The sequence below is a fragment of the Podarcis liolepis genome (genome assembly GCF_965112155.1).
Source record: "Podarcis liolepis genome assembly, chromosome: 14".
NCBI lineage: Eukaryota > Metazoa > Chordata > Lepidosauria > Squamata > Lacertidae > Podarcis > Podarcis liolepis.
In genome coordinates this window covers 17,145,307-17,162,454 of record NC_139569.1, presented here as the reverse complement: position 1 = coordinate 17,162,454, position 17,148 = coordinate 17,145,307, and the positions used below count along the sequence as shown (strand labels likewise).

At 45.6% G+C, this 17,148-nt stretch overlaps 1 protein-coding gene across 5 annotated transcripts in view; it reads left to right on the top strand.

The window, feature by feature from the left end:
* Positions 1-1,208: 1,208 nt before the first annotated feature.
* MAPK8IP3 (mitogen-activated protein kinase 8 interacting protein 3) overlaps positions 1,209-17,148 on the top strand; it is a 77,377-nt gene continuing 61,437 nt past the window's right edge. For all 5 annotated transcript variants that reach the window (XM_083474139.1, XM_083474136.1, XM_083474138.1 and 2 more), the window contains exons 1-3: positions 1,209-1,257; positions 8,996-9,087; positions 9,479-10,099. In XM_083474139.1, the coding sequence (XP_083330265.1) occupies positions 1,224-1,257; positions 8,996-9,087; positions 9,479-10,099 (747 nt within the window). In that variant the 5' untranslated portion in view covers positions 1,209-1,223. The remainder of the gene's footprint in view (positions 1,258-8,995; positions 9,088-9,478; positions 10,100-17,148) is intronic.

Here is a 17,148-nt window from a genome sequence, read left to right as displayed (position 1 = left end):
TTCCTCATCCACTGAGCTTTCCTCTCGGCTTCGGCAGGCCTGAGAGCCACGCCCCTCCCGAAAAGGAGCTCGGGTCTCTCTGTTTCGCCTGTGGGCCTCTCCTGCCCCACCTTAGTAAAGTGTGCATGCACACGAAAGCTAATAATAATAATAATAATAATAATAATAATAATAATAATAATAATAATAATAATAATAATAATAATAATAATAATAATTTATCACTTTGGGTGGCTTCCAATCAAGTGTTAAAAACAATACAGCATCAAATATTAAAAACTTCCCTAAACAGGGCTGCCTTCAGATTTCTTTTAAAGAGAAGATAGCTACTTATTTCCTTCACATCTGAAGGGAGGGCGTTCCACAGGGTGGGTGCCACTACTGAGAAGGCCCTCTGTCTGGTTCCCTGTAACCTCACTTCTCGCAATAAGAAGAAACTTAGTTGGTCTCTAAGGTGCTACTGGACATTTATTTTATTTTATTATATATTTCGCCCGCCCTCTCAGGTTGGCATCCTCTGAGGCGTGAGGGAATAATAATAGTAATTTATTATTTATATCCCACCCATCTGGCTGGGTTTCCCCAGCCACTCTGGGCAGCCTCCAACAAAATATTAAAAATACAATAAAACATCAAGCATTAAAAACTTCCCTAAACAGGGCTGCCTTCAGATGTCTTCTAAAAGTCAGATAGTTGTTTATTTCCTTGACATCTGATGGGAGGGCGTTCCACAGGGCAGGCGCCACTACTAAGAAGGCCCTCTGCCTGGTTCCCTGCAACCTCACTTCTTGCAGTGAGGGAACTGCCAGAAGGCCCTTGGAACTGGACTTTAGTGTCCAGGCTGAATGATGGAGGTGGAGACGCTCCTTCAGGTATACGGGTCTGAGGCCATTTGAAGCTTTAAAGGAAGATCGCTGTCTCTTGTGGGAGGCGGTGTGGGCGCTCCTGGTCTGGCCCATGGATATTTGTCAGTCTGTTTGGTTGTAAGTTGCTTTGGTTTGCCCTGGGAAAGAAAAAGCAACAATGGAATTTAATAAATAATAACATTTTTTATAAAAAAATTATAACACCCTAACTCCTGAATGCCAAGCTGTATGATCAGTACACTTCCTCCGTTCTTTCTTTTTTTGCACTTAATTCCCCTTTGACCTCACTGTTTACACACACACACACACCGCACCAAAGCGACCTTGGGAACAGCGCCATTTTTATCAGAGCAACTGATGAAATCTGGAGCTGAAACGTTTTGTAAAGAAGGTAAAATTTCTGTTGTGTTAGTCACTGTTAGTCTGTCTCCAACTGACCAAAACCAAATGAGCGCCTGGGCTAAAAACATCTTATTCTGAAATGGTATTTATATCCATTTCCATAAGTGCTGCAAAGTGTGGGAAGGAAAAGCAAGAGCCTCCCCACACTTCGCCCTGCACTGAAATGAAATCCGAAAGGACAAACATGCCCAGGTGCCTCACTGAAATTGTGAGGGAGTCTTTAAAAATCATCGGTTTTCAATGGCTTCTCTGCCTTTTGGGTTAAGAGCAAGTGTAAAAACCACTGGTTTGAATTCAGTAGTAATGCTAAGGTAACATGCGTATTGTTCTGTGAATTGTCATTTTAGGATGAATAATGTGCTGTTAGGTACAAATCAAGGGAATGTGTGGAAGTGGATTCCAAATTGCAGGTTGGGAGTCGGGTGGATCTCGGGTCTGTATCAGGTGCTGCTGTAATAAATATATGATTTCAGTAATTAAAGGTATCCTACTAGGATTGAAAACAAATGAGTCTGAAGTGCTGTTTGATGCCTTCCTCCAATCCAGGAACCACACCTCTGCTTCTTCCCCTCTGAAATTCTTCCTGAATTTCCAGCTTTCATTTTGTAAAATAAATCTCTAGCAGACATTTAAGTTTTGCTATTTTTAATGCCTGCCAAATACTTTCTTGTTTCAACAAGCCTATCCAGATTATTTTTTAAATAGTTTTTTAAAAATTATGTGGATTTTATCTGTGTTGTTAAATTGTCTGCTTACTCTTAATTTTGGCTAGTTTTATAAGTATTTTTGATTAAAAATTATACTATTTTATGTAAACCACTTAGATATTTACTCATTTTTGTTACATAATCTATAAATGTTGCTGAATAAACTAACTACAGTAATTAAATATTCTTTATTAATTTTAGTGCATAACCAATACAATTACAGTATATTTCAACAACTTTTCTTATCTGTATTTTCTCCATGTAGATGTAGAGTGGGGGGGGGGATGTGGCTCCTGAAGTCCTCATTGATATGAGGGCAGGGTAGTTGCAAGCACATTCCTATTTTCATCCATGAAATGTTGGCGGGCATGGATGATATTCAAACATCTATATCTTTTTCAGTTCCTGTGTCTGCCCCTTTTACTTTTGGAAATTTAAAGAAGAACATCAAAGCAATATGCCAAATTGTTGTTCTCTATGGAATAAATTTACTCCAGGCTTCCAGCATTCTGGCCAATGAGTGCAAAGGCGGTGGGATAACTGACTAGTCATATGATTCCTTGTTACATCATTAACAGTTTACAATTTTACAATTTTCAACATTTTACATTACTTATATTCAATTCCAGCTGTTCTACAGTGAATGTATGTAGACTTCCCTTCCCACCTCCATTACAAAATTCCTGGCCAAGGTCTTAGATCAGTGGTGGCTGGTGCCCATTGGGAATAATACAGTGGAAGTGGGAAGACCAATACTAGGTGGTGTCAGAGCCAATGACAGGCAAACCACCCACTGACTGGTTGCAAATATGAGGACAAAGCCAGTAGGGACTGGCTGAGGACAGACTGAGGCTGGTGGGGTAGTAACCAATTCTCCCTAAAGGACCAGCCTCTACTGGCTTACATGGAGCTTGGATTAACTAGAGCATTTACAGAGCCCCAATGATGATAATTTAATGAAGCTGTTTAAGAATGCTCTGCTAGGGCAGGATGGTTGTTTTTAATTCCCTTTAAATCCTTTAATCGTGCCCTCTCTATCCTTTGGAACATTATTGTAGTGAAGAAAAGTTCACTACATATCTAGTCCCTGTGTTTCTTTGTTCTAAAAGGCCTTATTAATTTGCACCCCCTATCTGAAGTCTACAGAGAATTCTGTAGGCTTAGTATTGGATGCAGAAATCTGATGTAGCAGGTTCCAGTGAAGTTCCAACTAAGTCCCTGGTTGTAGAATTCAATAGGTGGTGCAAACCAATCTGGTCCTTACCTTAAAACAGAAATATCTGGCCCTCCAGCTGTTGCTGAACTACAACCCCCATTAGCCCAAGCAAATATAGCCAATGGCCAGGGACAATGGGAGGTGCAGTTCGATTTCTGATGGGCCAAAGGTTCCCCATGCCAACAGGACTTCCTGGTCCTGGTCTACTGTATGTGGATTGGGGCCCTGCATCCCTTCCCCCAAATATATTGGCAAGAATTGCTTAAGAACATTGTTAATGTACCCTAGCCTACCACACAGGGCTGTTCCAAAGATAAAAAAGGAGGAGGGAAGGAAAAGCAAGATACAAATATATGTCATTTACAAATCACATAAAGCAAAATAAACATGCATGAAGGCAGAAAAGTAGCCCCACCTACTGCTTTAACTGCAACATTTTTATGGTCTTAATAATTGCAGTAAAATACCACCACCACCTCTGATAAATAGCAAAAATGCAAAAAATAAAATAAAAAAGCCAAGTATGTGCAGTTTCAGCCTAGGCTACCTCACAGGGCTGTTGTGAAAATAAAAATAAAGGCAATGTACACAGCCTTGAGCTCCTGTGAGGAAAAGCAAGATACAAATATACAAGAAGCAACAACAGCGCCACAACTCCCTGCAACACGTGCTCTTTTTTTGCCAACCTTGATTAACAAAGGATCCTTGTGAATTCCATGCCAGCCTTAAATAAACACAAAGCCCAGTTATGTAGTTAACTTTTTTTTAACCTCTAAGTGGGGAAAGCAGGAACACCAGCATTCTGCTAACTAAACTGATTTCCCACAAACATATTCGATGTGACTCTTCTTCTTCTTCTTCTTCTTCTTCTTCTTCTTCTTCTTCTTCTTCTTCTCTTTCAAGAGGGAATTCCCCCTGCTCTGCTCTGTCTTGTTCCTGGAGACGGATGCTGCTTATTTGCTGTTTCATCCTGGTCTGATGACTCACACTCTGCATCTCTGGGCCCCAGTGTGTGAAGCAAGGCTGGAGAAAGGAGGCGGAGCAGCTGTGAGGGAAGCTTTCCTCTGTCAACCCCAGACCTGCTTAAATATTGCACAGCCCCCAACTTCTCCCTGTGTCATTTCACGCATCATAGCTCATCGGCAAGGAGAGCTCTAGCCAGATGATGTCATCTCTCATCCTTCCGTGCCTCTGTTGTATTTAGAAGCCGCCCTACATTTAGGGCAAAGCTACACGTTAAGGAAGCAGCACGGGGTTCCCAACTGCGTGGGTTTCTTCATAAAGCAATTGGGAAGTGGATTGTACTCTTGCAGGCTAGAATCACCACTCCTGATGCTGTGAGGTTCTGACTCCCCATCTGCTTGCAAGGCAGGGGAGCTGTCCAACAGGGTAAGGACCCAAGGCAAGGCTGCTGAGGCAGCAAGGGAGCTGTCCAGCCATGTAGAGTTTGTGGGCAGAGGTGGATCTGATCAGAACAGGACTTTGCATTAGGAAAATCCAGGCAGACACTGAATGGCTCACATAGGCATCCATACAGTCAGGCACCAGGGATTTCCCTTAGCCCTGTATTCTTGGTGCCAGGATACTGTCTGAAGGCACGTGTTGTAGCCACCTTGCTGAAAGTAAGTAGGTCTAGATCTGGCCCATTACCTGCATGGGAAACTGTCTGAGAGACCCCTGGATGCTGCCTTAAGTTATATTATGGAAGAATGGTGGGGTATAAGTGTAATCATAATGGCTATAATAAAACAGTTTTGCATGTTTGTTTTGTTTTTTAAAAAAAACACTACAAAACCATGCAAACCCTCTTTAGGAAAGGCAAAAAACAACAACAAAAAAAACAAAACAAATCAGCATAGACATCAGGAGTAATGGTTCCTGTTTCTGGCCACCTTCAATTCTGGGGTGCAGGGACTTTACTTCTGCTTACATCCATCCTATAAATGCACTGTGCTGTTATATAGTTCCACCAGTCTCCAGCAGAGGAAAAGATAGGCTTGTGGGCTCATTGCATTGGCTCTGTCAAGAGAGCAGGTCCATCGGGTCCCTCTTTTCCCTTGCCCACTCTATCAGGCTACAGGAGGTATAGAAACAGGAAGCACCCATCAGCTCAAGTGTGAACCAAGCTCCATTTGGGTCATTGTCTCCCAGAAGTCAAGCTGGCCATCATAAGAACTTTGGAATAATTTTAGGAGCAGGTTCCTGAGTTTGCTTGTATTCCTCTTTCCTTTTGTGTTATGCCCTTTAGCTTGTAAGCCTAAAGGCAGGGACTGTTTTGTTTGCCATTGATCCTATTTAGGCTACCTACTCTGGGAGATTTTTCCACTGAAGAATGAGCTAACATCCTCTGTTGGCCAATATCCGGGAAATGAAGGAGATCTAGATGAACTGCTGCCAATCCATAGTCACACTGGTAGCACCAGATAAATATTTTCTTTCTTTCTTTAGCACATTTATTTATCTGAGAGGAAATTAGTGGATGTAGAAACTTTTCCAGCGAAAAACAAAAACAAGGGGGCATAAATAAGCAAGCAGAAAACAAAATTGCCTAAGAGCTTTGTGGCACCATTGCTGCCATAAGTGTGCTGGTAATTAGTGCAATACAGTACAATACTGGCATAAAGAAATCTTCTGTGATGGCTATAGTTGTCCACTTGGTGTTATTTAACAGCTCCTGTGGAGGTTTCCCAGTCTGATAAGACCGGGAGGAACATGCTGCTCTATAAAAGAAGGTCAAGGGAAGGTCTTTATAATAACAGCCACAAGCTGAGTGAAGATTTGTAACAAATTATAGAGAACCCATTGCCAGCTTGATCCTGGTCAGGGCTGAGCTGAAAGCATCCTTTCAGCTGGAACTGAGAATCAAGCTGGAGAGGTAGAACAAGAAGGCAAAGACAGAGCCAGAAGAGATAATAATCACCTAGTCCTAGGCAAACTCCCAGCCTGAGGAAGAGGCCCATATAGCAGGGCTCAAGAACACAAGGGTCACAATCGCTTCTGCGCAACTATTTCTGGACCCAAATTTTTATTATCTATTTTTTGTTTTGTACACTGCTCAGTTTTATTTACGATATATAGTTGTGTTTTGATTCCATTTTTCTGTAGTTTTAAATAAATTTTATTAAATGTTGCACCTGGACTGTTTTTATGCAAATTACTTAAAAAATTTTTTTTATCGTATTCAATTCAGTCCCAAAAAATAAATGCAACAAATTCAAATTCCTTTCTTCGGTGACCATGTTCATTTGGGGTACTTGGGAGGAGCAAGAAAAACACCCTCCCATATTCTTTACAATAAATTTAATCTAGAGATTTACAGCAGACATCCTGACATCTAAAAAAGCAGGGCTCAGACATCCCTTCTGCATAGCTCTAGGCAGATCCATCCCTTGTCTTGAATAGAGTATGTTTTAGAGTGCTATTAGGAGCAACTAAGAGATCTCTCCTGAGGATTCTTGCAAGCTTTTGCCTCTCTCTTCATTCCTTTTTCCTTCCTCAGACCAGAACACTGAAGCTCACATTACAACTCTACCCAAATCTTTCTAATGCCTCATTGATTAGTCATTAGAGAGGTTGGGGGATGGATTTTATTGCAGGGCGCTTGACATGCTACTCCTGATCTTTCCAGAGATGGCACAGAGAAGCTCTCAGCTGATGCTCTTTATTTTATTGTTTGCTTCACAGTTTTGGTTGCTGTTATATGAAACAGAGGTATACACAGCGGTGTATACCTAAGTCATGCAACCAGGAAATGTGTATTTTTTGTCAGTGTTAAGTGACATAGAAGGCTATTTATATGACCTTGCATAGTAGGATTTTGAATGGGAAATGGCAGTGCCAGACACAGGGTTTCTTTTGGGGGGGGGGTTGGGGGGGCTTGATCTAGATGCCTTCAGTAGCCTTCCTTCTCTATGATTCCTTATTTCTGTCTTAAGGCAGAAAGCTTGGTCATTAGTGTTTTCCTTAAGCTATTGTAGTTTCTGTTACTCTTGGTCTTCCTATTATATTTGTTATCATTGTCAGTACCACGAAGATTTATTATGTTATTATAGTTATTTTAATAGAAGGCATCAAAATAAATAAAAATAAAGGTAAATTGAGAGTATAATTGAAATGTCAGCCAGTATGGATCCAACAGCACCACAGTAATATGCTCTGACTAACCAAATATAGGCAGCTACAGTGGTTCTTTGGTTTACAACCATAATCCGTTCTGCAGGTCCGGTTGTAAAACAAAACAGGTTGTAACCCAAGGTGCGCTTTCGCCAGTTGGGACTCCCCCCCCCAAAAAAAAGAGTTGTAATAAAAAGGGGGGGGTTGTAATCCAAAAAAAGGGACAATCACTTCCGGGTGTGACACGGTTGTAATCCAAAACGGTTCCTAACCAAGGTACCACTGTATCTGGCATTTTGCACCATCTGAAGTTACCAGTTCCTTTTTTGAGGGCAGTCCCACAAACAGCACATCACAGTAGTCTGTATTAGGGGTTCCCAAAACATGAATGATCAAGGCCTGGCCTGTCTTCTCTGGGAAACAGCACAACTGACACACCAGCTGAACTTGGAGAAACATATTGCAGCAAACATATTACGATGTGAAGTAGGGTCTGGTTGGAAGATGAATGCTCACACCATGCAACCGGTGGCTGAGGGCATTTAAGAGGTGGATTGATCATATGATGTCTCTAGACTGACAGTATTTGTGGGAAGGATTCATGCACACACTGGGAATTGTAGTTTTGTGAAATCAAAGTGGAATAAAGTCATCTGTCACACAATAAATCCACTTTTAAGGAAGGATGGACTTTTTGCGGTTAGCAAAGTGAAAGTGAATTGCATTAAAAAGTGTTTGATGAATAAACAATTAGTGGGAAGCTGTACAAATGTCCTATAAGCAGGTCAGCATGACTGCCCACCTTATTTTTGTGTGTTTGTAAGTTGTTCTTAACTGTTTTTAACATTGTGTTTTAATTGTTGTAGTCTTCTCTAGAACCTTAGAGTGAAGGATGGGTAATTAATAACAATAATTGTTATGTAACCTTCCTACAAACAAATCAGACTGAATTTTCAATAAAAATCAGAAATTATCTAACCTCCACATATATTTTGGGCAAGCAAATCAGGATGAATCTGCAATAAAGAGGTTGTCTGATGGAGACCAAAATATCTCCATCAAGTGAACTATGTATGAATTTGCTTCCAATGCAGAAACTCAAATATGAGACACAAAAAGTTAAAAAGCAGGGGGCAGGTTACCTCTGAAGATGTGTAGAATGGCTTTCAACTTTCACTGAGTAATTGCAACCAGTTCATACACATTAGATTTAGTGGAACGGATTCTAGGTTAGAGATTATTATTTTCATACAGGGTTCAGCCTCATTTGTCTCTCTGAAGGCATTAAGCATCCTTAATAAAGCATGTGGAAGACCCAGTTGCAAAATATTTCCATCTCATAAACATAAACAGGTCCCAATGTGTATTGGGACCTGTTTATGTTTATCAGATGGAAATATTTTGCAACTGGGTTTTTGTTGTGGAGTAGTTAAAATGTGTTGTATTATGTGTAATGCATGAATTCTATGGTTGAAATGATTATTTATATACTTACAGAATTTATACCTCCCCTTTAAACAACTATATAAGCATATGGTTTTGTGCACTGCTTAGGCTCCTGATTTAAGAAAGTGGACTTGACTGCACTGATATAATGCATGGGAATTCTACAATGCGTTTTAAAATAATAATAATAATAATAATAATAATAATAATAATAATAATAATAATGCCCAACTTTATCCCCACAGGGATAAATTCACCCACAGATTGCTATCTTCATAGCAATCTATCCTGTATCCACTCCGAAGCAAATCCTACCAGGCTGAATGAAGCTTACTTAGTGAGTATTAGGTGGTGATTCTTCCAAATCCGTATCTCATTTGCAGCTCAGTAAATGGGAGTTTGGGGATATTATGCCGTGTACCTAAAATGTAACCAATTAAATATTATACAGGCACACGGATTTTTATTTTTTTTTAAAAAAATAGCAAGCAGGCTAGTCCTCATTTCCCCCTGTCCTTTGCCGTCGCAAAGAGAGCTGTGCGGCAGCATTATTCTGGATCTGCGCGCCCCCTCCCCAATACGGCCACAGCTCAGGCCAGCCTAGTAACGATGAAAACCTATTCCATATTGGAGCGAAGGAAGGAGGGATGCGCACGGGAAATCCGATTGTAAACCCACCTTTCTTCCTTCTCTCCGTCCCTCCACCCCCGCCCCCCGCCTCCCAATAGCAGCCTGGCCGCAGCGGCGTCTCTGGTGCTGATGCGCCTGTGCGCGCAAGGCAGGGAGAGGAGAGGCGACGGCAACGGGAGTGGCCAGTGGCGCAGGGCAAGCGACGTTGGGCAGAGCCGAGCCGAGCGCTGGGGAGGCGGAGGCCGAAGCGGGAGGCGCAGGAGCAGCATCAGCATCGCCGCCGCCGCCGCCATCCATCTTCTGCAAGCCGGCGGAGCAGGTGCCGCTATCGGTGGGAGCGCCTTCTATCCGCGGCGCGGGGCTCGTCGGTCAGCGGAGGAGGAGGAGGCGGCGGCGCCAAGATGTTGGAGATCCAGCTGGACGATGGCGGCGTCGGGGGCTACCCGGGCGACGATTACTGCTCGGGCTCGGTGATGTCGGAGCGGGTGTCGGGCCTGGCCAACAGCATCTACCGCGAGTTCGAGCGCCTCATCCGCTGCTACGACGAGGAGGTGGTCAAGGAGCTGATGCCGCTGGTGGTGACGGTGCTGGAGAACCTCGACTCGGTGCTGACCGACAACCAGGAGCACGAGGTGGAGCTGGAGCTCCTGCGCGAGGACAACGAGCAGCTGCTCACGCAGTACGAGCGGGAGAAGGCGCTGCGCAAGCAGGCCGAGGAGGTGAGCCCCAGAGAGAGAGAGGGAGACCCCTGCGGGCGACGCGCCTGCAGCGGGGGAAGGGTGGGGGTGGGGTGCGGAGAGGCCGCGGCGCGCGCAACGAGGGCGCAGCGCTGGGCCAGGCCCAGGCGAGGAGCCAAGGGGACCCACCAAGGCCGCCGCAGCCCCTTTGCTCCCGAGCAGCCTCATAGGCAAGTGGTGTTGCCGTGGCCCAGATCTGGGCAGGAGGATGGCTTTCTGGAGCTCAGGCCCAGCTCATGTGGATTGTACTTGGAATTCATCACCTACTAATAGTGGATTATTATTATTTTTAGTAGCAGCAGTAGTGTTACTATTATTCCGCAGCTGCATGGGATTTGCCATCCAAAGGACCGATCCAGGACCTGCTTAGCTGCAGCAGATTCTCCAGGAGGATGAAATGTTCTGTAGAGCCTTTGCTGGGCTCCTAAAAACAAACAAACATGAGAAAGGGTTAGGAATAAGCCACTGCTTGTTCTGTCTTGGCTGAAGAGCAGGGGGAAAGGAGGAAAGGGGAAGCTCACTGGAATCTGGCAAATGCATTGGAGCTCTGTGGATTAAGTTTCTTGAAATGGGAAAGGGGACAGAGGGGAGCCCTTGTCGAAACCCAGGTTTCTTTTACTAGAGTCCAGGAGACATTAAAAAACCCAAGTCGGAATCCGTCCAGAGTAGGATGGGTGGGGGGAGGTGAAGCAAAGATCCAATGCAGTGAAGACGCTGCAGGGATACTTTCCATGGAGTGCTGTGTGCAAAATACTTTCCTTTGCAACCTGCCACCCACCCCTCCAAGTAAATTACCTTCTCTTCCTCCTGATCCCCTCCCTAAAATAGTCTGCCCTATTGGTTGGGACCTTGTCCCTGTCTGGGTGCCAGACTTCCCCAGCCTGGTGCTTCCCATTTGTCTTTGGACCGCAACTCCCATCAACACTGTTTTACCTGGGGCTGATGGGATTTGTAGTCCAAAACAACTGGAGGTCACCAGGTTGGGGCAAGGTGGGCCTAGGATAGCTGCGCCCACCTGCCTTCCCTTTCCATCAGCCCTTGGCAACCAGCCATGGACCTCTGCCATTCATACACCAATTCCTGTGCCAAGGTGAGATAAATCGTATCACTAGACGCCAGAAAGTCACCCTGCCGGCTTCTCCCCTGTTTTTCTGTTTTTTCTAGTTTTTAATTCCCAGAAGTTCTGTTTGCCCTCTGGGCGATCTCTTTCCCTCCATCCCACCAACCATTTGTTGGTGAAAGGAGAGGAGGGGAGGTTTATGTGGCACACTGCTAGGCCCTGGAAGTGCCTGCCTCCGCTATCTTTAGTTCCCGCCCTTGCGTGGTGCAAAGGGGGTGTTTGTAAATGCCAAGGAAGTGGGCCCAAGTGCTAAAGTTGCTCTGTTTGTTGTTGGCTGGTGTGGCATGACTGGAATTGCTCTTGATTGATTTCTTAGTGATTTGCTGTAGATTTGCAAGTTCTTCTGACTCCCAGTTTTTTAACAGCAGCAACAACAGCCAGTGTGGCCTAGTGGTTAGAGTGTTGGACTAGGGCCTGGAGGACCAGGATTCTAATCCCCAAGTCTCACTGGGTGACCTTGAGCCAGTTGCTGTCTCTCAGCTGAAGCTACCTTGCAGGGTTATTGTGAGAATAAAATGGAGAGGGGGGAGAACTGTATACATTAGGGTTGGAGGATTATTATTATTTAGCTTGAAGGCTGCATTGTCTTCTGGGCAACCTTCTAAGGGTCTCATGTCAGTGGTGGGCATGGGCAAAAGTGGGGGGGGGAGAAGTTAATGTAAATTTTACCTTTGTACAATAGCCTAGTTTCTGCACACATGCACACCCCCTTCTATCTTCCATCCAGGTAAGTAAAGAAGCAATATCAGGCAAATTCCAGCTAGGCAAAAATAGAGTTGGGGTGCAAAGGGGTGTGGCCTTGGGACAATTCTTAATGCTAGATAGAGGGGCCTGGAGAGCCCCATCTGGCCCCCAGGCATGAGGTGACCCACTCAAGTTGCACACCACCTTGAGCTTCTTGAAGGGACGTTGGATATAAATGTAATAGTAAGTAAAAATAATCAAAGTTGTTTTTAAAAAATATTTCTCTCCTTCCTCAGTTAAGATACTGAAACAAGGCTGTATACACGCTATACACCGAAAGCACAGTCAAAGCACATTCTTTCCCTCAAATAATTCTGGGCACTGAAGTTCGTTAAGGGTTTCTGGGAATTGTAACTCTGTGGGGGTTCTTTGAGGGAAAGAATGTGCTTCACATGTGCTTTAAAGGTATAGTGTGTACACATCCAAAGAGAGTTTTTAAGCTGGGAGACAATGACTGGATTTTTGTGTGGAAAGAATTATGAACTCAGTTCTGGTATGGAAAACCGGGTCTTAAACATATGCTCAGTTTTGTCCTGGTTCTTAATTTCTAATTCTAAGGGTATATCTGCTTCTGTAGCCAAAATGGCCACCCATCTGTATATAAGAATGCCTCTGAAGCAGCAGAATGAGGGAAACTCTAATGCAGGTGAGGGGAGCTTTTAATCTTTCAGACCTTCAGCAACTACAATTCTCACCAGCTCCAGCACACATGGCCAATGGGCCAGGGACAATGGTCACTGTAGTTCAGCAACAGCTGGAGGGCCCAAGGTTCTCTACACCTGCCCCAAGTTTCTAGAAGTGCAAAATATATTTTCGAGGGGGGAAGCCTTGAGGGTGGAGCCTCTGCCCACCCCAAAGCAGCCTAAAGAAGACTGAGCATGCTCAGTGGCCATAGAATGCTGATTGACTGTGGAAGGGGACAGACGGAATGGAACCCCTGGAATCTCAAGTGGGAGTATTCAACGCTGCAACATTTTGTTGTGGGTCCCACTTGTTATTTTTAGAGTGTGCTCTCCTTGATGTTTTAATTTGAGGAGACCCACTAGAGCTGGGAGGTCAGGAGTTTTCTATGCCAAGGATGCAGTCCGGCTGAAGGGTAAATTCTCTTTGCATCATCAGCCTCGGATGCCTCTTTCCCTTACATCAATTGTCAGGCCATTTTTTTGGTCCCTTGGGCTGATGCCTGGTCTTCTGGCATCACTTCACAGTTTAAGAAGGATGTTGACAAGCTGGAAGGTGTGCAGAGGAAGGTGACCAAGAGGATTCTGCACTGCAGGGGGTTGGACTAAATGTCTCTTGTGTCCCTTCCAGCTAAAAGTCTATGATTTAATGACTATGATAAGGGGTCTGGAGTTCAAGTCATATGAAGAATGGTTGAGGGAGTTGGTTAGGTTTAGCCTGGAGAAGAGAAAACTGAGAGGTGATATGATAGGCATCTTCAAATTTGTGAAGGGTTGTCATGTGGAAGATGCAGCAAGCTTGTTTTCTCCTGCTCTGGAGGGTAGGAATTCAACCAATGGATTCAAGTTTCAATAAAGGAGAATTTGACTAAGCATTAGGAAGAACTTTCTGATGGTAAGAGCTGTTGGACAATGGAAAAGACTACCTTGGAAGGTGGTGGACTCTCCTTCCTTGGAGGTTTTAAAGCAGAGGTTGGATTGCCATCTGTCAGAGATTCTTTAGCTGTGATTCCTTTATTGCAGGGGGTTGGACTAGATCAGTGTTTCCCAACCGGTGTTCCGCGGCACACTAGTGTGCCGTGGAACTTTGCCTTGTGTTCTGTGGAGGCGGGCGAGTCGGGCGGTGAGAGGCGGGGCGGCGGCGGCGAGCACACGCGGGGCGGCGAGCGAGCGAGCTCCCACATCCCATCGCCGCTCGCTACTGGGCCTGCGCATCCGCTCGCCACTGGGCCTGCCCCAGGAGGTGGGGTTGCGGGCATCACGCCCTTCCCCACGTGAGTGGGGAATCCCATCCGCCCCCACGTGAGCGGGGAATCCCATCTCAGCCCCCGCGAGAGCAGGGGAATCCCATCCGGCCACGCCTCCTGGCTGGCTGGAGGGGGCGTGGCTTGCCCTTTTTAGGGCCGGAGCGGAGGGGGCTCGCCCTCTCTTCTCCGGCTAGCCCCATCGCCGCTCGCTACATCCTATCGCCGCTCGGCGAGCACACGCGGGGCGGCGAGCGAGCGAGCTCCCACATCCGACGGCACCAGGCAGGGGCCCTTGGCTGGGCCGGTGCCCACCGTGCCCGCCTCCGCCCAGGAGGGCGGCAAGCAGCCACCGCCACCACCCCCCCCGCCGCTGCCCGGCAACCGCGCCGCCGCCCCCGGCTCCCCGCGGCGGGTGATCGTGCAGGCTTCGACGGGCGAGCTGCGAGCTCGGCGGGCAGCGCCTCCGTCTGCAGCGCCCGCCTCGCGGCTCTCATTCCCTGCCCCTGCCAAAGCTCACTCAGCCAAGCCGTGCTCTCCTTCCTGCCTCGCTTTGCTGCCTCCTCCCCCCCCCACCCCCAAAGCTTGGAGGTTCCCCGGCAAGGGGGAGGGGAAAAAATTGAAAACTTTCACTTTCGTGCGTCCCTCCCGGCGTGACGCTGCGCGCTGACGTCACGGGGCTGTAATGGTGGTGTGCCGCGAGATTTTTTTCATTAAACAGGTGTGCCGTTGCCCAAAAAAGGTTGGGAAACACTGGACTAGATGACCCTCAGTGTTCCTTCCAACTCTATGATTCTGTGGTTCTCCATGGCAGTGTGGCAAGCAACAAGATCGGGCAGCTGGGAACTGATGTACAAGAAGCCTGAAACAGAATGAGAACAAAATAATTCTCTTTGGTATTTATATAAAAGCACTTTTGTCAGTGATGTGCTTTGCCAGCTGTTTAATCCTAGGCATATTCATACAATTCCTTTAATCTTACCTAAATTAGAAACAGCTCATCAGATTTCCCCTCCCCATCCTGAGAACCATGGCCTTTTCATATTTTTAATGGTTATTATCTTCCATAGAAGGAGAGATCAAAACTATTAGAGTCACAATCCAACCAAAGTTGAACTCAGTGGTTGAACTTATTTCTGAGTAGACATAGGATTGTGCTGTTTAAAGATTTCATTGTTTTCAGTGGGAAAAAGAGTGGGGTTTTGTAACAGTACAACCCTATGACTGTTTACTCAAAAGTAAGTCACGCTCTATTCAGTGGGCCTTGCTGTTAGGCAACTGTCCTAGAATTGCAGTCTCTTATGGAAATCAGTGGGACATAGGATGTGTTGAATTTTGGCTGGATCAGGCCTGAAGGTGCTTTCAGCTTAGAGAAGAGGTGGCTAAGGATTAACGAGTTACTACTGAAAAGTATAGAGAATGAATGGAGATAGGGGATTCATGTGTACTTTCTATCAAATACATTTTACATGTCTTGATCAGAGTTCAAGAACCTATTCCAGCAAGGCAAAAACACTCAGTGTGCAAAGCTGGGCCAATGAGGGGTGTGGCTTGGGGAGAGTTCTGAGGGCCAGTTACGAGAGGCCTGGAGGGCCACATTTGTTCCCCAGCCCTGATGTGCCCCACGCCAGCTTTTAACCGATGATGGGGGCATTCATTGTTTGCCAAAGCTGATGCAAATCACTACACTGTCAAAAATGACGAACAGGGAAAGGACAACTCGGCTGTGGGACTGACATCCTGCATTTTTGCATATGCCCAAAGTACATGAGAAACTGTAGTCTAATGTGGAGGTTAGCAGAGCATGAAGTACAGTGGCCAAGTTGTCATCTGTGTCCAAAACTGGCCATAGCTGGCAAACTAGCCATAGCTGGAAATAGGCACTCCTAGCTGTAGAGGCTACCTGAGTTTCCAGGGGCAATGTCGAATCAAGTAGGAATCACAAGCTATGGACCTGTTCCCTCCAGGAGGATGCAACCATGTCCAAAGCTGACTACCACCAACATATGTCACCAGTGTCGAAAGATGTGACCTGGCTACTGGTCCAGATTCAGGGTTCTGGAACTCAGAAATATGAAACCTCCATCTTGTCTGCATTCAGTTTCAATTTGTTGGTCCACGTCCAAAGTTGAAGCTCCCAGAGCGAAGGAGCTTTTTGCAGCCTTACATTTTAGCTATTGGAAGGCAAAACCCCCACAATTTCCAATTCCTAAGTAGCATCAAATTGATTAGGCTTGCAGGTGGCTAAGCCCTCATGATTTTTCCATCTTTGGATACTTAATGTGTAGCGGTATCACAAAGTTTGTGGCTGCTTTGCAGGTCCTCTTTGTATGAGGTTAACCTTGCATTGTCATTCTCCAGCTGATGCCAAGCTATAGTTGGCGAACACATTGCTCTTACTCTTTTTTTTACAGTACAGTGGTACCTTGGGTTAAGAACTTAATTCATTCTGGAGGTCCGTTCTTAACCTGAAACTGTTCTTAACTTGAGGTACCACTTTAGCTAATGGGGCCTCCTGCTGCCGCCACCTCCACCCCGCGATTTCTGTTCTCATCTTGAAGCAAAGTTCTTAACTCGAGGTACTATTTCTGGGTTAGCGGAGTCTGTAACCTGAAGCATCTGTAACCTGAGGTACCACTGTATTTATTGTAGTGATTTTGAAGCGTTCCAGATGTGGAAAATCTTGAATCAGACCCTGAGAAATACCAATTTCACAAGAGACAGAAGTGTACGCAGGTTTTTGTTTTTTTTTAAACCATGCTGTGCTTCCCTACCTGCAGTCTTTGATTGGTCTTTGGAGAAAAGATGATGGAGGGCACAGACTTCGTTTGCACATACCAGCAACTTTAAACGAAGGGTTAGCAACCTTTCTTCACCTGAGGGTTGCATCCCCTTCTAGGGGCCATATGCCAGAAGTAAAAGTGGGTGAAGCAACGGATGTCAGTTTACTTACACATCTCTCTGGAAGCCAGAAGCATAATAAGATTTCAAGGTCAAATTCAAAACTCTCAATGAGGGTGTAAATCTGGGCTGGTGGAAGGTGTGGCTGTGGAGAGCATTTGGTCTAGGGAGAGTCCCGAGGGCCAGAGAGAGAGTCCTGAGGGCCACATCCCATCAGCAGACCTGAGGTGCCCCATCCCTACTTTAAAAATATAATTTGGCTTAACCATGGTTTGAAAGTGAACACACAGTGTACTGGTGCACAGGGCTAAAATTGCTGGCCCTTAAATCCTCACTCACTGC